Consider the following 21450-nt stretch of genomic DNA (forward strand, 5'->3'; position numbering starts at 1 on the left):
GAGATGAAGGCTAATGGTCCTACATAGGGGTCCAAAGAAAGCAGGGTAGTTTACTGCTGTTGAATTTTGTCTTGTCTGTTTATGGACATGGTTCTCACATATTTAATATCTGCTTGAAGCCTGACTATCTTCCTAGAGCTGTACCTTGGTCAGTCACAGCAGTCTTGCAGGTATAATTTGGTATATTTTTGTTTGCTACTGTTTGGGAGCAGGCTTCAGCTTTCCCAGTGATGGTGAGTCTTTGGTCTCTTATCTTGTTTGAGGTCTTTATGTCATCTAGACTGAAATGCAACTTCAAACCTTGGTAGCTCTGAGAAGACCATCATCTGAAGTGAGGTGACACAGACACTTAGATCTCTAAAGTTGTGCACATGTTTTTACATTTTTCTAGCTTCTTCGCTGCTTAGCTCAACCAATATAACACCTCTGCTTCAAACCTGCAATTAAAGTATCGTGTGTGCAAAGTTACGTAAGAAGTTATCAAAAGCATCTAAGAGCATTTATAAATGTCCAAACCAAGCTCACGCCATTTGACTGACACCATTTGGTTTTCATTTGATGAACACTTCGGAAAGGCTACTTGGCTGTGCCTACCCTTGGGTTGTTGCATACAGTAACATAAAGTAAACCCACGTAACCAAATCTTGCTGGTTTATGTGGCTTTAGTTACCAAGCTTTATCTTTGTAACAAGGAGTTGCTACTATCATGCTAATACTGATATTTCTGGTAATCTCCTATATTGAGTTTCAAATGAACCTTAGGCTTCTACTGAACTTTGGTTTGTTATGAAATTCTACACAGCCTAGTGGTTGGAAAGTAAACTACATTAAGCTTGTTTTAAAGTAATTCAACTGGAAGAAGAGTTCCCAGAATATCTCTACATTACTCTCCCATTATTTCCATCTCTTATTGCACACCCTTTAGAGTTATTGTCTCTAATGCTTACACTTGAGCACAGGGGTCATTCAGCATCTTTTCTTTCCTTTGGACAGAATATTAACTATATCTAGTGTGTAAATATTAGTAATTATGTGGTGCATAAATGGATGGTCACTTCAGGGACTCGAAACAGTGCAGGTCCCTGCACTTGATGCTTTTACTCTCAGCAGTCATGTTTGCATAAAGTGATGGGGAAAATACCAGCAGAGATCTAGAATGACATAATATCTATACTAAGCTTCAAAATCACGTCAAAAGAAAATTTTGATGATTGCAATGTCAAACTTTCAAAAATAACAGTTCATAAGCAAAAGGTCAACTGTTCTCGGCCATAAGAGAACAGAAATAAACTGAAGGTCGGTCTTCTGCACTGCTGCCATCAGCAGAACTGCACGCTTACAGAAGGAGTATAACAACCAAAACAAGTGGAGGATGATATTCCCCTTACTCTGTATATCCTTTTAGCAATTTGTAGGTTAGGAACTGCCTTGTCACAGAATTCAGCAACATGTTGTGGGGCTTGGATCATATTTTTTTTTCCTTTAATTGGTGCAATCTATTTTGAATCTATTTGTATATTTGTCATCCACAAAACACTACGCACAGTAGCAGTGTGTTCTGCAGCTTCAGTATCTATATTTCCTCAAAGTATTTTTGATTCATTTTATATAGTTTTACATTTAGCTTGCCTGAGTTCACTTTTCCGTCTTCTTTCTTTCCTTTTCTGGCTTGGACTCAAATCTGCTCACTGAAGGATACCATTTTATCTCTAACATTCTACTTTAGCTTCCCTTTTAACTGTCCTTGTATCATATCTTGGGAGAGGAGTATTTGGTTTTGGTAACCATACGTTTATTTTGAAATGCTATTAAAACGTTTTCAAGTATTGCTAGGAAACCAGGAAGATTTTTCTCTTTGGCCTTTAATTTTCTCTTGGCATGCATCCTTATGTTATGAAGGTCTTCTTTCTGAAATTAAATGCTACCAGAATGGGCTTCTGGGATGCAGATGTTGTTGTCACATTGATAGCAAGCTGGAGTAGAGTGTGGTCATCCTCACAGGGGCTTTTTTATAGTTGCAGCTTTAATCAATACTATGCATTGCTCAAAATAAATCAACAGTAGCTTCTCAGCTTATGCGTTCTCTAATTGGTCATTTATAGTAGGTAAAAATGTATTCTTAGCATCGTGTCTTTTTATGTCATCAATCTGTTTGCAGTTTTGATGCAGACATTAGATGAATATTACATAATCTTCTCACTGGACCCTATCAAATTCAGTGCACAGGGATTCTTATGCTCATGTAAGCATGTGTAGAATATTTTATTTCACTGTCATTTTCATTGTGTTGTCTCTTCTTTCGCTTACTGAACACTGGCCAAGACCTCATCTGGGGACAAACTTGGTTTTTTGTTTTTTTTTTCCTGTGCTATTAACACTGAAATAAGAGTGCTTTGTGAATATTCAAGAATAAATGTTCATGATGCTCACAGGAATTGGAGGAATAGCTCAGTTCCATTTTACAATGAAGAAATAAGACATGGGTAATAGCCAAGGCATCCACTTATTTTGCTAGCAGTTTGTAGCACACACAATCTGTTGGTTGTTTTAGTTGGTTTTTTGAAGACTGTTTATCACTGTGTAACACTTAATACGTGTCAGTGTCATTGTGAACAAGATTAGACCTCAAGGGCTCAAACTAAGTCCTCAGAAAATGACGTGTGCCAGCCCTGCCCTGCCGTCTCATGCAGAGCAACTTTGTGGAACATCAGCTGTGAGATCCAAGTATTTTGGGTAGTTTCAAGCAACTTAAAATATGAGACCATCCTTTTTCTCTTGAATTCCACCCTTGTTTGCTCCATTCATTTTGCCTTTTGTAATACACAAGAGAGAGGTCCTACAGCAGCAGTCTTTATTCCAAGGGCCTGATTCGCGACCCCCCTCAGTAGAACTGTCTCCTGTGCTTCATATGACCCTGTTAATGTCTAATGCTGCTTTCAGTTTGATCTTTCATTGCTTTCATGCGGGAGTGGAGAAGAAAGAGAAGTCCTACAGACCTGGTTCTCCACCAGTTCAAAATATCACAGGGGAGTAATATAGCTATATTGCTGTCCTTCACAGGCAGTTGCTGATATTTATACTGGAGAAATTAGATGATACTTGTGGTCTAGTCCCTCTGGGACACTAAAATCCTCCGTGATTTCAGTGTGGTGTCACTTTTATTGACTGTATATTGTGTGTGTCCTTCACCCAACTAGTAACATAGTATCTGTGGAATTGTGGCTTCCTTTTATTTTGCTTTCTACATTTCAAATCGGCTGTTTGGGTTAAAGTCAATCTGTGTTAAAAAGCTGCTAACTTACAAGCTATTGATTTGTATCCCCTATGTATTTCCTCAAAGACAAGCATTTTTTCCTGACGTGCTTTGTATTTTTCCTCCGTGCACTGTGTGGATTTTTCTGCTTTTGACATTATGCTATTTACATCCATTTGTCTATTTAAAACATCTCCATTTTAATGTATGAAGTATCTGGGTGAACAAACCACAATGCTGAAGCCCTCAAAAAATACATCTGACAAGCTGGCCAGAACAATAGTAAATCAAGTGTGAGACTCATCAGTCTGCTACAGCAGAGCTTCAGTGTCTGTTCTACGTGCTCACTTCTGTGTGAGGCTGTAAAATTGCCTTGTTCTTTCAAGAACCTTAGGCCCATGGTAAGAAACAAAAGCTTAGCTTTATTTGTTGTTTGGACTAAGAATGCAAGAAGAAATTCCCACAGTCCCAATCTGCAACAATCATCAGAACTTTCTTCTGTCTTTTTTTTTTTTAATCTTGTCTATCATGAGGTAATACCTGCAGGAGTTCTGGTACATGCTAAAAAAAAAAAAAAAAAAAAAAAAAAAAATTAAGACCAAAATGGGCACCCCAAAGCCGTGGTTAGCCTTAAAACTCTTAAGAAAAAATACTTTTTCCTTCCCACAAATGTATTTGTAAAGGCTTGGACAATTTATCATGCGGCTTATGTAGTTAGAGAACAAAATATGTTCCTCAAGTAATTGGACAGTTGGGGAGTGAATGAATAACTGAATGAGTATATGTGATAAATGAAACAATGAATGAGTGGGCAAGGGCAAGAGTGAAACGATGAACTGAGGATGAAGTGGGAGAGAGTGCAGGAGAGGAAGGAAGAAAAATGTGTAGAGAAAATAGTGGGGAAAAATAAATAAAAGGAAGAAATTAATCAGGTGAAAGAGAAGGGCAGAAACAGAAAATAGAGTAATTAGTTTTGGAAAACATCAGAAAAGAATGCTGGCAAAAGGCAAAGTGTGTTCTTGGTGGGCTTGTGACAACATAGATGAAAGGAGAGAAAAATAATTGGAATTGAGATAACAATGATCTGAAGAAAAAAAAACAGAAAATGCAAAAGCTGACTTGGCAGGATAATAGGTCAGGATCCAAGTAAGGAAAGATGCTGAGACGCAAGTGAGAAGTAGGAAAAAGAAATGACTGGGCCACTGGCAGACCTGGCTCAGTTCTGGCTGTGCCTCTGCTTTCCTTGTATGGCCATGGCCAGTTCAGGGGGTGCTCTTGTCTTTTTGTAGCCTAGGGATAGTATTCTAGGGCTGCTTAGAGAACCAGTTAATGAAAATGCAGAAAAAAAGTCAATTCTGTTATGAAGGTTCCGTAAAAATAAAAAGCGGTAGCTTAGGATCAAATAATATTTGCCCTCTGAGGAGGCATACTTTGTCCTCACCTCTTTGCCTGCTCTGCAGTATGCTTTTTCACCTTCCAGATCTGAGATTTCCCCTTCACAGGAGGGAAAACAACAGAATCCAAAGCAGAGCTACGGATGTCTGAGCACCACATTTTGGGAATGTTTGCACAAGCATTGTTATTGCTGGTCAGGATATTTGGAAGTGACTGTTCTCAATACTGATGGTTTTAGAATATGTAAATACCAGAATGAAATCATGTTGATAATTTAAAAAGAAAGATAGGTATAAATAGTCTCTTCATTTTTTGGTAGGGTTTATCCTTGTTCATTCATAGACGGTTGTGATTGTAATTCCTAATGTGTCAAGACGAAAAATGTCCCTGAATTCTTGGATGTTTCCAAGAATTAAGGTTGTGATTCTAATTCCTCATGTGTTAAGATGAAAAATATTCCTGAATTCTTGGATGTTTCATCTAGTAAGTATATAAACAAATTTAGTGCTTCGTAATGATAATCCAAGTAAAGAAAAGAGTCTTTGAAGGGGTGTGGGGTAATCAGTGTGTGAGTTTACTAATCTATTATATTGAAAATAGCTTTCTATTATATTAAAAATAGATGCGATTATAATTAGGCAAAGAAAGAAGGCCACAATCCAACTGTAGTTATGCCTTTACTGATAGTATTATGGTCTTTCTTTAAGCAGTAATATGCTTTGTCGCCTGAATCAACTAAGTAAGAAAATTACTTTTTCCAATTTCTAAAGCAATCACTTTTATAGCTTCATCTGGTAAATGAGCAGTCTGCTCTCCAATAATGAAGGGCAAAAAAAGATGTGGATTTTTTTTAAAAAACATTCTATCAAAATTTGTTGTAAGCTATCTTACAGACTCTACTGAATCATCAAACTCACAAAACAGATTTATACTCAGAAAATGCTATTTAGAGGAATGCTGAGTTCTGCTAAGAGGAAAGAATTGAACTGATCATCAGTGCTCTTATTATTCAAAGTTTTATTCAAAATAATCTATGACTATTGATATGAAATACCTTAAATATCTCAAAAAGAAGTAAAAATTTGATTGAAAAATCCTGATGTCAGAGTCAAGTCAGTGCAAAATGTGAGTATTTCTCTCATGTTTGTTGTATGAGGCAGCAAAACCTGTTAAAAGAGGCATAAAATGTTTGCTACTTTCAATGAAATTATTACAGGGCAAGGAAAAGCTGTTTGGATCTCTTTAAGTTACAATAGATCATTGTGCACAGACTCGATTTCATTATGTTTTTAAGATATTCTAAAATGGGAGTCCTAAACTTTGTCCCAAACCGTAAGGGTTTCTATAGCAGATACGGTACAGAAATCACTGACTTCAGAGGCCAAACCCAGGTAGGAAAGCGTAGAGTTGAAGTATGTCTTCTTTCCTGAATTGTTCCATGTAATGAATCGTAGTGTTGGCTGCTTGCATTTGTGGGGTACTTGCTTATCAAATATCTACTGAGTGGCAGCATGTTCCAAGGACATGGTGACACGGATGTGTCTTTCTTAAGAATAGAATAGATGTTTATATATTAAAAATATTAAATAAAAAGTCAAGTACACTCCACAGGTTTTAAGAAAAAGTGCTAAGAAAGGAAAGAACTATTACATTGCAAATAATAAAAACCCACGGGGTAGCAAAGTTTATTTACTTTTAAAATCCATGTTATTATATATTCTGCATTAGAGAAAGGGGTATCAGGCTTCAAATCCTGTGTCTAAATACTGGGGTTTTTTTTAACATGGGCTGCACTGCATTTTGTGGTTTTCCTTATGGAATTCCAGTGCATTATGGATTTATGGAAGCACTCTGTCTTGTGGGTGAAAATAAGAAAGCCATGAGTTTGTTTCATCTTTGGACTGACCAGGGGCCTGTAGTCGTATGAGTTTCTTCCTTGTTTGGAGTCTAAAATTTTGTGCATAGGTTAATTAAAAATGCATACACGCGGTTAATCGGCTGAGGTACCTGCTCTTCAAAAAGGAAGGTCAAGTAGAGTGTCCTATGCTGTATCTGTTCTGTGGGTGAAGAGGAGACCTCTCATCCCTATGCTGTCTCATTTGTCACGGTTTGCCCACCCTGCATTAAGATCGACCTTCGGCTTTTTGTCAGTGAATCAGAAATTACGTTTAGCTGGGTTGTTAAGTATTACAAAGAAATATTGTCAGGCTTCTCTTTCATCTCGCCAGTGACGTGGCGTGGGAAGCCTTTTGGTTATATTTGGTTATATGTCCATTTTTTCTGCTGAGTAAATCAAAAGGGCCTAGCAGGCAGCGCAAATGCATTCACATGGGTGAGAGCCATAACACCTTTAGGCTGAACTCTGCGTACATCAGGGTACTTAGCTGAGAAATCGGTATTTTGATGACTTGGGCTAGCAACAAAGGCCAACATTTGACATCTTGGAAGCCACTGTAAGGGTGTATTTAAATAGATGTTACCTTGACATCCCAAGATGTCACTGAAGTTAAACAAGCAGTTGAAAGAAATTAATTCTGACCTTTCCTTTGTTCTCAAGAACCTGCCATTCTGCATCCAGTGAGCAAACTGCACACACGAGGCTCCTCTGACGGGTTTTCTCTGGACCTTCTGTGTCACTGTGGGCCTCTGTGTAAGCGCGTGGGAAATGTCATCCCAAGCAAATGCCAGCATTGCCCTCCCAGCTGCTTTGTTTGCAGGCGGAAATGGTTATGCAAGATAAAAGGCAAACAAGTACTGGGACTTGCCACCTTGAATTTCTCAGAGGCCTGATTTTGAGAGGAATGGAGGCTGCCATTACGTGGGCGTACCTTTAAAGGGCAGCACTGGCATAAGCAGTTCCTGCGTCTGGTTGCATCCAGCTGCAAGCCACTGGTTCCCACACTTGGTCTGTGTCTTCAGATGTGCTGGAAAAATTGTTTACAGCCATGTGGTGAGCTGGACAAGTGAATTGTTCTTCATTTGAAATAATCACTTTATTTTTATTCATTTTTAACCTGGATCCATTTTCTGATCCAGTTCACTCCTTGGACGCAGGAAAAGCTACTTGGGCACAGCTGAGGACGTGGTGGAGGGAAGGAGGAGGTTTGCTGAAAATAAATCTGTTCATGCCACTATTAATGGTGGTGGGGGGGGTGGGGGTGGTATTTTAACGATGCTAGTTGTAATTCTGTAATACTTTGTTTTCAGACAGAGAGCTGGGTTTTGTAATGCTCATTTCTCACTATTTCTTTTTCTTCCTGCTCTCTCCTGTCCCCACACTCTGCTCTTGGCTTCCTCAGCTGTGTGGATAGAGCAGTTTCTGGGGCTGTGCTGGCTCACAGAACCTATTTTAATTCACTGAATGAGTGAAAAACAAAGCAAAAAACCACTGGTGAGTGTAGGGGATATTTTTTTCTCCCTGGTTGTGCAGGACAGAGCCCGACAACGTGTTACACTCTGCTGGGGAGGGAAGAGAACCAGGCGAGAAGCTGGCTTAGTTCCTGGGGAGGGGGCTGGAAATCAGCCGGCAGCAGCGGAGACCTGTCTTCTCACACCCACAACTCCACAGGGAGATCCTTGACTGGAGCCCATCTGCTGAGGGAAGCTCTCTCATAGCAGCCTTTTCTCCAAGCTCCAGTCAGGCATAGACACGTGAGCCAGCTGGGGAGCAGGCCAGTGGAGATGAGCGGTGGCAGCAGAGTGTTTTCTGCATATTTTCCCTGACCCACCCATGGCGCAGCCCTGAGCGCGTGAGCCTGGCCATTACAATTCCAGTGGCTGCTGCAGGTGCTCATATCTCTCCAGAGACAGACCGAGAGGAGGGGCCCATGGAACTACAGTCAGAGATTCCTTTCCTGTGCCCTGATTTCCTCAAAATTATCTTTGTATGAGTGACCTCAGATGGTGTAAAATAAAGCAGTAAGCATTACAGTAATTATTCGTGAAAATATCTCCATAGAAACAGCCTAATTTTACTACAGGCAGCATTAACTTTGGGGGTTGATGTTTTGAGAAGCTGCGTGTGCACATAGTTTATGGCTGATGGTACATTGGGAGTGAGTGGAAATTTCATTCAGAAAGAAGACGTGTTTGAGTGCTACAGTTTAAGGCAGGCCAAGGTGATGTGAACAGAACTTGTATTGCAAAGGGTTTCTCAGGATTGCTTGGGCTTGCACTACAACATAATTTCTTTATATAGTTTCATTTTTTGTGTGGCAGATGTATATGGAGCTGCTAAAGAATATGCATCAAGGTTTTTACTGTATACTTTTTTACCTTTTTTTTTTTTTCCCAAACTACTCTGGGTTTGGACTGGTGAGTAGCATATAATCTCAGAGTGGATTGCATTCAGTCCTGCTAGTTTTTAAAAAAGGGGGCAAGGAGCAGAGAGCAATGATTTAAAGTTAACATTATTATCATCAGAGATTTCCCTAAAAGTCCTTGAGTATTCTCTCTTTAGAGTAAGCCTGAATCATTAATCCTTCTGGGGCCAGGCAGACTTTAAATTGCATTTCAAATCCAATATTCCATAAAGAGCATAGAAATAGTGAATAGTCTAGTTTGTCTTTTAATCATTCAGAGACATAGTAAAAATAACTATGTTGTCAAGTTGTGCATTCCTATGCTTTTGTACTTGTCCTCCTCTGAGTGCTGGCAGGTCACACTAATGGGGCTTCTGGAACAACTCCAGACTTCATGCAATCAGTCAAGAAAAAAGCATGACAATTCCTGGGGACATGATCCTCTGCCTGGGTTACTTGTGTCTGCTCAGTGAGAAAGCTACTCTGCCACTTGAGAGCAGGGTATGGAAAACCCTGGATTTTTGTCTCCATGGAATAAAAATCATTTTTATTCATGGTGCATTTTGTGCTAAGGTTTGTAATCAAAAGCAAATAAATAAAATGAAAGTGTTTATTGCAAAATGTAGGGAAGGAGACATTTACTTTTTATATCTATATGTGTACACATCCATATCCTAGTGAATATATTGTGTTTTAAAAAATAAGTTTGGGACCTAGGGGTAATAACGGATCTTTTCTTGACCTTTCTGAGTTAGCACATGATTATTAACTGCATCTATACTGATCTAAAAACTCAGTTTAGCTGAAAGAGTAGGTCTATAGCACAGTGGCAAGCACCGCGTGTACTGCCTTCCAGCCGAGCCTCTTAGAGGGGCTGTGCAAGGTGCCATGTTGGCTGCTTGAGCACCAGCTGTGCTCAGCATGAGCTTCTGAGCAAGGGCTACAAAGATCAGGGGCCTAGAACATCTCTCTTACGAGGAAAGGCTGAAGGACTTGGGTCTTTTTAGTCTGGAGAGGGGGGATCCGATCAACGCCTATAAATACTTAAAGGGTGGGTGTCAAGAGGATGGGGCTAGTCTTTTTTCAGTGGTGCCCAGTGACAGGACAAGAGGTAATGGGGGACATAAGAAGTTCCATCTAAACATGAGGAGGAACTTCTTTATTTTGAGGGTGGCAGAGCACTGGAACAGGCTGCCCAGAGAGGTGGTGGAGTCTCCTTCTCTGGAGACATTCAAAACCCACCTGGACATGTTCCTGTGCAACCTGCTCTAGGTGGACCTGCTCTGGCAGAGGGGTTGGACTAGATGATCTGCAGAGGTCCCTTCCAACCCCATATCTTTCTGTGATTCTGATTTCTAGGGTTCCTGGCTCTTGACTTTGGCTTGAGGCCATTCTCCAAAAGGTGTAGATCAAAACATGTATCTTTGTGTGCCAAGTGACTGTCAGAAATGGGGTGAAGCAAAGAGGCCACAGCTTACATTGCCAGACTCCTTTTTAAGGTCTTCATTACTTGGAGTATTTGCTTGGGAAGACACAGAATTAGGAGAGGGAAAAAAACAGTGCTGTGAGCAAAGGGTATGGACACGATGATAAGGAGAGCAAGGGGATGGCAAGAACGGGGTAAGCAGAGGAGGGCAGTTGCTCCTACTGTGGCCAGCTTGGTGGTGATGTGGGGAACAGCAGCTGGAAGATGCGCAGTGGATTGGATGTGGTGCAGGAGCATTTATCAGGTTCAAACTGTAAATATACAATAGAGCTGTAAGCAGTGTTGCTTTCACTGGCCAAACTCACCTCATATACTAGCTCTTCCTTGTATAATTTTGTCCCTTATACTTTGTGATCCCTCTACAACCTCCCCACTTCCTCATTCTACTAACTGCCCCAACGTGCTCCCCCTTCCACCACCTGCTGTGTTTCTGCAGCCTGCACTTGACAAGCTATGTTTTCCCAAAATGGGGAAGGAGAGGCGTTCAAAAGCCCCCATTCATCTCCTCCACCTTTACAATGGTCCCGCTTCTAGCAGGGGGTAGCAGAGCCCAGTCTGGCTCCACAACCCTTTCTCCCAGGGCTCTGCATGATGCACAGTCCCAACATGTGCCACCAGATCATGTATCTCTATTTCTCTCTACCCTCTTTTCTGCTGCAGCACTGTTTTCTGCTGTCGGGGCTAATGAGGTCAGGGCTCTTGGTATGTTTCTCATCCTTGTTCTGCTTGTTGTGAATCAGCTGTCGCTGCTGCTGCAACTTCCCAGACACCTCTGGCTCTCCTCTCAATCCTTAAGTCCTTCCTATTTCCCATTTTTCTCTCTGGTTTTAGAAACACTATAGTGAAAGTAAGAAAGTTGTGAAGACAGAAGGCCAATTTTAGCCGTGGTACAAGCAAATGCAGCTTCTGTTTCTTGGGCGTTATGTTTGCTAACTCCAGAGTGAGTTTAGCCTGTAACTGGTGCTGTTGAAAGCTGTTGGAGGCAGAATTTGCATGTTTGCTTTCAAGGCAGCTGTGATAATAGCAGCCTAAACAGTTGCTCTTTCTGGGACTTCTTTACAAAAATGATTTACCATATCAACCAGAGAGATGATTTGGCTCAGTGATGTTGTCCCTGTACCAGAACAACCCGTTAGTATTCTGGACTGCTCACAGGCATTGGATATAAAGCTTCCTGATGCACCTTCTCTAGACTGTTGCATAAATGTGGACTTGGAGGCTGAGTGGCAGCACTGTGAGCCTCGGCCTCCTGCAGTCTACCATGAAAAAGAGTCTCCCAGTTTGTGTAACTGCCTGGTGACCTTGCTTGAGCAGCAGTGAAATCCACAGGTAGCATATGCTGCAACACAGGTGCACCACGGTGCTCTTCTGGAAGGCATATGATGGAGTGTATCTGTAATGAGCTCTTGATTCAAGTCCTGCTGATGGCTTAGTATTTTGACTCCAAATATGTAGGAAAGGTCCTAGCATTGAGTTCCTGTTCTTGAAGTCAAGCTTGTCCTGTAGCCTTCATGACATTGTTAGTGGAGTATCTGAGAGTGGGCAGATAGACCAAATAAGATACTGCAAGACTAGAAATGGTAAACGGCACTTGCGTGTGCCATCCTTCTTCTTTGGGATTACTTTGGGAATTGGATTTCTTTTGGAAATGGATATAAAGTCAGTCTTTTTGCAGTACTACTAATGTCTTTTGTTTTCTTCCATTATGAGACAAAGCAAGAGGCTAAGTGGCAGCTTGGCACCTCCCAGGGGCTGTGTTCCCATCACATGGAGAAGGTCCAGGTTCTCAAGGGCAGGGTCCCATCTGTGCATCCCAGACTGCATCTCATCTCCCTTACACAGAATGTAAAAACCTACCCACCTGGAAGAAAAAGTACTCGGAGAAATGTCTGTTACTTAAAGTATGCTTAGATCCACACAGTGGTCTTTTTTCCTGCAAAGATAAGGCAATCGGACCCAACCTTTCGAATTTTACGAGACAGGCAAATCCACTTGAGTTTTAAGTGGCAGCGCTGGTTTTCTGTAAGATCTCACCCTGCAGTTTAATCTTCAGTGAAACAAAATTGTTAGATTTATTTTTTAAGAGTCTGGCATCTATATTAGCAATCAAGCCTACAAATTGTGCCTTCTGGTTGAACTCAGTAGACCCACAGCTTTGTGTAATTGAGTCTGCAGCATGATAAAGAGTTCTGTTACGGCTTCACATATTGATCAGTCCAATTTAATTTTCTCATGGGACCTGGACCACACTAGGGATGATGGATTGTGTTGAAGGCCTGATAAGCCTATTTTAACAAAACATCTCAAGGGCTTCTGGAGCAGAGGCAATTATCAATACTGATGCATGTTTCTTTTCATCAAAAGTTAAAGGCTCATTAGTAGGCTGCACAGCAGCTGCTGTTTGCAACACATGACTTTTTTTTAATGAATGTGGAGATACTGTTTCCTCAAGCCTTATGAGTTGGTTGTTTCCACAAGGAAAAAAAATTGGGTACCAGGTTTTGATTTTAATGGTATGTGTGATAGCAATACCTCCTGCACTGCCACATTCACTATTTTGGTAGTTGAAGCCTACATTATATTTTACAGTAGTAGTCCCATCCCACTGGTTATGCCCATCACCCACCAATCCTGGTGTTTTACAACTTTTGAATTTTGTGCCAGGTTACTGACAATGTCTGCATTTTTTAATGTTAGTGTTACTGGTTAAATAGTCCCCTGTTGTAACCTGAGCAATCGGCATTTTCGTTTGGCATTGGCTGTTTCAAAAATGTTTTTAAACTGTGTTTATTTTAGGCTCTCAGTGATGAGACGGAAGCTCATTGTTGTTTCTGGCTGTTTTACCTTTCGTGTACAAAAATCCTAACATTTCATTTATAACCTGTTTGATGTAGGTGTGTTGTGGGTGTTAAATTCATAGTGCTATTTAATGTTGCAAATTGGATGTATGGAAGGAAGAGATGATCAAGGCAAACTGCTGTGTTAGACTTGATTTTAAACAGTTTTCAGCTAAAATTTTAACGCCTTACAGAATTGTTTTCCTTAGCTAGTAGGAGGAGTTGCTTTTGTTTTGTTTATTCATCGGAAAACAATTTAAACCATTTAACACCTGCTGTAGTGTTTTCTGATTTCTTTTTTATTTCACACACATCACCTCATTAATTAGCACAGTTCTGTTCATTAATGCATGGATTGAAAGGCAGCAGCCACATATTCCAAAGAAAATTGGTAAATACCTTTGTTTCTAAGCACAGATGAATGTGGATGGGTGATACCAAGAAAAAATTGGAAAGGTAACTAGTTTGCAGCTAATGTTATTGTACGATGAACCAAATTCTGTAACTTGCTCAAAATCCTATGTTGCATGTTTGGTGCTTCATGGTTAGTGGCACCTTACTTGATTTTTCTTCTTTTCTTGATGTCTGAACTTCCAGATTCCTTCGTTCAAGTGAGAATTACAGTTTTCATAATAAAAAATAAATATTTAGTACTGGTAACTTGCTTAAAATTGCAGGTCAGGTATTTCTTAGGAGGCCAGAAATAGGAAGTTAAATATAAAGAAATATATTTTAGTTCTCTCGGTAACGTGGAATTCTTTTGAAGTTATGACTCATATCCAACCATTACTGGCATTCATGAAGATCCAATGAATGTTTAATGGGAGATGGCTGGTACCGTCACTGCCCTCCAGGCTGCTCTTTACTGTCACTACTCTTCCCCAGTTTCTGTCATCACCAAAATGTGAAGATGACTGGGTTACTTCAAATTGCTTTCAGCAATGATTAATTCAGATTAATAACCTAATCTTGGAAACACTGGAGCACTGAAAGAACAATAGTGATGTGAGAAATCCCCTAAACTCACCTAATATCAAGTATATTCTGAATTTTGTCCTGCAAACTTAATGACGGGGCCAATTCAGACTTTCCTACTGATGTGATAGACCTTACAAATTATTTCAGTGGCCTATGATCCTTACTAAAACTGTGCAGTTCAAAGTGGTAGGTTGAATGTCACAGATTAGCAGGATTAAGAGCAATTTCAGAGTACTTTAGGCCTTTGCTTACTTCCTCTCTCCTAAATTCTCCAGCTGTGTTCTCTTGTTGGGGTCTGTTCCATGTGACAGCCCAGCGTAGGCTCCCTGCCCGAACCATGGCAAAGGGGCAGAGTCTGCTTTTCAGGGTGGGGTTGTAACTGGGTTTGTACTTTAAAAGTCATTATTATAAAATATGTAGCAAACTTGAGTTACCAAATAGACCTTTAAAAATAAACTGGTCTTAGAAACATAGAGTGCTGGAAAAAAAATAGCAATTATTTGGTTCTACAATGGATGAAAATGAAGTAAACAATATAATGCATGGGAATGTTCCCCATACCTGCTTTTCTGGAATGTATGTTAATTAAGATCTCAAATAGTGGGACAATAACACTGTTTATCATTAGTTTTAAACCTTAATGGTATGATTAATTATGTCTCTCACTAGCTTTGGAAGCTGAGGCCCTGGAAGTTTTTTCTTTTTTTTAATAATGTCCATTATGTTATTTTAAACAGTGCTATTTATTATTTTGTCCTTAAACTTCTAGGTGCTGAAGTGTTGTATATGAACATGTCAGCATACAACGAAGGCCGGCTTCAGTCATCTTTCTGGATTGTTGATAAACAGCACGTGTACATTGGAAGTGCCAGCCTAGACTGGAGATCATTGGGACAGGTAATTTAATTGAAAAACTCATCCTTATGCCCTTTGAGGCTATAATGAGGAAAAAAAAAAGTAAAGTTTTGAGGTCAGCAAGTGGAGATGGATGGCTTTCTTATTCCAATAGTTTGCTGGCAGAAGTGCCAGCATCAGAAACTACTGCCACGGTTTTGATGACTCTTCTGTGTTGGCAAAAGTATATTACTATAAATTTTACTTCTTTTCATTGGAATAGCTATCCTCAACGGTTATACTTTGGGTTAAATTTAAAGAAAAATCATTGCCTTTATTGGTTTTTGTGATGATTTTGTTGTTTGAAGATTATAAATTCTGGTTTACTTATTAAAAAAAAAAAAAAAAGCCCAACAAAAACACGTGGGTGATACTGTTGGGAAACAAACCACTATGGAAACTCCGTGGTAATGTTGTGAGCATGACCTGGTCTCTCTCATTTGCCATTTAAATAACAAAAAGGAAAATCTGGAGACTTCCAAATGAATAGTAGGCATTATCCTGAAATACCCAGCATCTTTGGGGAGGGAGAGATTTATGGTTACAGAAAGTCAAATAGCATCATCTTTTTGAATGTTGTATGTATTGGAGAGAATTCCGTATTTTGATTCTTCATAAACAAGCAAGTTGAAGGATGTACTGTAAGGCCTCTTTGCTGACAACCAGTGCTCTACAGTCTGTGGCCATTTTGAAGAAGTAATTAATCAGTAGGCCAGCTTATTTGCTTTCTTGTAGGTTATTTGTAGCTTTTTGCTTTCCACAACAGTCTCAGGATTATTAACGGCTGTAATGTTCATTTTTCCTACATGCCGCTGACTGTGGGAGGCTGCTGTTGATCATCTTTAGGGAGTGGAACCTGTGCTTTTAGATGTCAGTAACTGAAATGCATGACGGCGGGGAAAAAGAAGCAGTCCTAGGTAGTTAGTTGCAGTAAAAAAGCTTACTTTACAAATATGAGCAGAATCTCAGAAACACATGAATAATTTTGAACATATATTCTAATGATTTTGTAAAGAAGGAGGTCCTTGTTGTTTTTATTGAAGTTTTTAAGGTTTGTTTTGAGCTAAGAGGCTGAAAGTCCAAATAGAAACAAATTAACCATTTAGTAAAGAAAGAGTGATGTAAATACATTTTTGGTGTTCCTATATGTATTAATTTATTTAAAAGGTAACTTTTTGAATGTTTACAAAGGAATGTGGAAAACTGGTAGAAAAAAAGGATGTTGTTAGCCAACCAGAGAAAGTCTTGGCCAAGAGGATGTTGTATTCCCAGTCAATGCAAGAACGTTTAGTTTGAACTTTTGGACAGTTTAGAAATTAAATGTTTATACTTTCTGCCTCATGAGCTAAACTGTTCTTATGTCATACATAAAATAGCTCTTCACAGAACTATTTAGCTTATAAATAGTTTATGCGCTATTTTAGCTTTGAAGCCTCTCCTAATTGGAGTTTTGAGTACCAGTGAAAATAATAAATGTGAAGAGGCACATCTACCACACAGATTGTTATATTATTATAATTAATGATTATATTTTATGACCTTCATCACAGATGCTACAATTCCTTATAGGTTTGGTCTTCTCATACTGAAGTAAATCTTATCTCTTCTGGTATGCCTACATTAAACTTTGATGCCGGTTCTTTGTGGGCCAGTGTTTCAAATGCCACTCTATTTTCTGCATGCGTTTGGAGGGTTTTTTCATCTTGTAATAGTATATTTTATATGTAGTGATAAGATGAAGGCCAGAAGAATATTTGTACAGAGCAAGAAGAAATCTCTTTGAGTTCCAGTTAAAGAGAAGCTGCTTTCAGTTAGTTAAGAAATATATGCTAGGGTTTCAGAAGAGCCTAAGGAAACTAGAAGCTTGGCTCCTGTTGACATCAGGTATGAGTATCCAGTTTGCTTACCCTGGAGTTACAGGTTAATAAATCACGGCAGCTGTCAAAGAGATCTGATATACAGTCCTAAAATAATAGTGTCTCTTGAACTTTTCACATGAGAGGCAAAATAAGCACAGAACTCTGTCATTTTAATTCTTAGTGCTTTCCTTGAGGAAAATGCTTTGCACACGCATATGACCTAATCTTAAAACCCCCTGTGATCCCTCACTGGGGAAGCACACCACCCACGGGTCCTCCTTAGCAGAGCCCCGGTGTAGCTGCAAACGTGAGGGATCAGGTCTCCCCCTCTTCCCCCAAAGCAGCCCAAATGTGTAAGGACCGAGTTTAACTGGAAATGGCGGAGCAGATAGTGTCAGGCCTGTCCAGACCCATGTCCCTGCTCCCGTGCTGCCTGCAGGAGCGGGTAGGGCTTCTGCAGTTTTGCATCAGGAGCCAGGGAACTCGCTGTGGATGGCACTGCACGTTTCCTGTTACGTCCTGGGTTACCTGCAGGGAACGGACCGTGAAAAGGCAGACTGAGCTGTTGATTAGTCACATATGGTTTCTTTGAAAGCTCATCTGACTTGTAGAGTAACACAACTTGTGATTATTGAATCAGCAAACCACTTCGGCCTGTATTACTAGATCTTGATGGCAAATCACAGAATGAAGTAGGTCTTTGCTGTTCTAGAAACATATGGTACTTGGGCCTGTCAAGCACAGCAGTTGTCTTCTCACTTAAACAAAACGTCCGGTATGAGTCAGTCACCTTGTAGCTAGCAGTGTCTCCTTATTCAGCAGAACAGTTCCAGTGTAAATTATGTGAGCGCATCCAGTTTTTCTTGTAATAATCTCTAAAATGCAATGAAAAGCTTAAGATTTTAACTGTGCTGACAGCAGACTCTATTACCAAGTTTGACCATTACTTTTCAAGTAAAACTGTGTTTTGGGTGGGTTGCAAGTTTTCCAAAACTCTAATAATTTTGGCTGAAATCATCTATGCTAGCTATCTACTTCAGTCTGAAATCAAACCCCACAGGAAAATGAAAAGTACTGTTTAAACTCACTGAAAAAAAATGATTTTACAAAGATTAGCTGTTTTTTTCATTCATAGTGAAATATTTTGATCTTTTCTTCCAGCAGGTCTAGATTTTGTTTCAGGGATGGATCTTTTTCTGTTGTTATTAATATATGTCAAATATTGCCCAGTTACATAGCCTGTTGAAAATTTCAGGTTATGAACAGGGAGGGTTTTACCACTTTCTTAGACAGGTACCACTTTCATATATATATATATATATATATAGTAAGCTGTGTAAAATTTTATCAGTGAAATAATCTTTCTACCAATCTAGTATCTTTATGGTAAATTTTTGTAAACTGATAAAATGGTACAAAAACTGTATAAATAAGTTTATACAGGTTTACCAGTTTGATGGAAGAATTTTGGAGAGTTGGTCTCTTGTTTTTTCGTGGTGGCCTTCTGACTGATTTGGGGGAGGGAGGGAAATGAAGATGAAATTTTAAACACATTTTGACCTTTTTATTTGAGATAGGAATTCTAGGTAATCAGCTATATAGCTTCCATCTTCCATTTCATTGACATTCATTTGGTAATGGATGCAATTGATAAAGTATTTTCCCAGAGTTCTACTAAGAATTTAGTCTTGTAACCATGGTTTTTTGGTTTGGTTGTTGTTGTGTGTTTAGGTGGTGGGTGGTGTGGGTTTTTTTGGTTTTTTTGTTTTTTTAAACAAGCCAAGCAATGTCTTCGGGCCGTAGCTGTGCAACCTATACATTTAAGATAACATCTGGTTTTTTACAGCAAAATACATGCATCTACATTAAAATGTTTGCATAAAAAAGAATTCACTCAAACATGCCTAAAATTAGGTACATATACTGATTAATTTTTGCCTGTGGTTTAACTGGTAACAATTGAGGTGGCTGTGGTGCTGTATTCTAGTTTCTAGTTCCTTGACCAGGTACCTTATTAATGTACTTAAGAAATTGGTTATATAAAAGTTGTTATAATATTAATGCAGAACAAGAATTAACAAAAGTCATGTCTTTTCTTCCATGACTCCCTCCAATAGTTCCAGCAGAGCTTGAAAATGCATTTAGCTCTTTAATTCTGTTAAGAAATGCAAGGTTTGTAGTACAGACAGAACAATTAATCAGCTGAAGAAACACTTCTGAAGCTCTTCATGCTAACAACATTTTTGGAAAAGTTTTATTCACACATGAATAATTGAATCTAGTGGGCAAACAACTGTAATGGATTAGTTAAACCAATTCAGAAAAATACATTTACGTGCAACAAATAATCAGCCTTTGGAAAATTCTATTACTGACAATTATTGAAATTAATCTGATTGTCTTCACTGGAAGTGGAATCAAGCTAATATTAAAATACTGTAGTAAGCAGAAAAATTGCTTAAATCATGATTGCTAACAGGTGGCAAGTAGTTAGGTGCATCTGTGGGGGCTACTGTCCAAATGTGAACATTTGAGCTCTCAAGCGCGCAGCTTGCTCCCTGTAATTGGTAGAGTCTGACTGTAAACACTGGCATAAATGAAAATGCCACATCCAGAGTCCTACACTTATGAAGAGACATGAGACAGAACCACCAGTGAGGAGGCAGCTCACACCTTGTGATTATGCACGGAAACTGGGCTGCGGGAAGAGTGAGTCTTGGTGTGCCAGAAAATAGGGAGTGCCAGAAAGAAGTGGTGTTGGAAAAAAGAAAGGGGCCTGGAAAGAAGAATGCGAGGTTCCTGGCTGGAGGAAGAATCCTGGAAATGGGGGAAGATCCTGGAGATCAGGGAGCTGTGAGGAGGTGGAAGCCAGGAAATGCACCAGAGACACTGTCTGGTGATGCTCGAGTCAAGTAACAGTGAGGAGCCACGCAGCAATGACAGACCCAACTTTCTGCCCAAGCATCCCGGGCCAGAAGTCACTTTCCTGCAGGGATGGAAGGTATGGATGGGAAGTATGAAAGATAATTAAGTAGTTGAAAAAGCTCTCATCTCATTGCTTCTTAAACAGACCACAATATCCAGATGCACTGCAGGTAGTCGTTTACTCCATCTTGCCTGTGACATCTTAAAAGCATTATCTCAAAAAGTCCCGCTTAAATTTTGGCTCAGATGATATCCAGGAAATGTTCCTAACCAGACCTATGGATTTTTTCTCTTAGCTGTGTAAAAGCTGCTAGCAAAGAATTTTTCTTTTTAAGATGCCTCAAGTCCATATATTTTCTAGATTGTTCATTATTCCGATTGTTGTAAATTCAGACCAGTTTAAGATGAATGGCTGGAAAATATTTTTTTTTTTTTAAGGACAAAAATCTTACTGTATGAACTTGCTCTCATTTTTCCACTTATTTGATGTCTCTGTTGGATTCCTGTGTGATTTGTGTCACCAATGCAAAGTACGACTTCAGAAAGGCATTTGATTTCTCTTCATCTTAAAAATGCATCGGGGGAGGACTGGAAAAATAATACCTGACGTCTTCAACTATTTTATTTATGAAGACATATTAATTCTTGGTAAATTGGGGTTGGTGTTATGAGTAGAAGTTTTTGACTTCTTTCATGAAATGAGCACAGGTAGTGTTTTGAATAGCAGAAGTTTATCTAATCATCTCTATTGCAAAGGATCAATTATTTGTTCTTGCTGACTCTCAACAGTGCCTTGGAGCACTTCTGAAGCTCCAAGTGGGACAGCTGGGTATCTGACAGGACTACTAAACAACAGTATTTCCTTTTCAGGCAGTTTCCTCTCCGTCCTCTTACTCTCTTGTTGCTATAAGCTAGATACTGCTGATTTTATCTACATAATTTAAGGTAATTAGAAAATTAGATAAACAGTCCTAACACTGTTTATTGGGTTTGAAACAGTGACCTGTTTTATCCGAGGAGTTAGGTTTTTGCTTGATGCACCTACAATGTTAAATAAATATACAGGAGGGTTAAAGTACTAGAGAAGGTAAGATGTGTGGCATCACATGAATGAGAAACCCTATATAGACTACTTATTTATTATTATGTAAAATGTACTTATGTCTATTTAGGATTGACTCCTACAGTACATGAAAGCTGTAGCAGTTATGAATTATCAATTACATTTGAAGAATAAGTTACCCAGTTAATTTATTCTGTTAATAATTCAGTTGAATCACCAGTCAAATTAGCTGTGTGAGATGTTAAGAGAGCCATGAGTATTCATTATTCAAAAAAGGTTTATTAAACAACTGTAGAGACAGTAGATAAGCAAAGTCATGCTTTTTATGATAAACATTAATCATCTAGTGCGTACTTACAGTGAAAGTATATTGGATTCTGAATTTTCTGAAATTAAGTACACTATTAGAGAGAAGAAAAAAAAAAAAAAAAAGAAAGCAAGCCCCAGGCAGTCAAAGGA

General features: G+C 39.3%; 1 protein-coding gene across 2 annotated transcripts in view; it reads left to right on the top strand.

Annotated features, from left to right (window-relative positions):
- PLD5 (phospholipase D family member 5) overlaps window positions 1-21450 on the top strand; it is a 166804-nt gene that overhangs the window by 121359 nt on the left and 23995 nt on the right. For both annotated transcript variants that reach the window (XM_014951197.1, XM_014951198.1), the window contains exon 5: window positions 15020-15147. In XM_014951197.1, coding sequence (XP_014806683.1) covers window positions 15020-15147 — 128 coding nt within the window. The remainder of the gene's footprint in view (window positions 1-15019; window positions 15148-21450) is intronic.

This window comes from Calidris pugnax, unplaced genomic scaffold, assembly GCF_001431845.1.
Source record: "Calidris pugnax isolate Ruff unplaced genomic scaffold, ASM143184v1 scaffold24, whole genome shotgun sequence".
In the NCBI taxonomy this organism is placed as follows: Eukaryota; Metazoa; Chordata; class Aves; order Charadriiformes; family Scolopacidae; genus Calidris; species Calidris pugnax.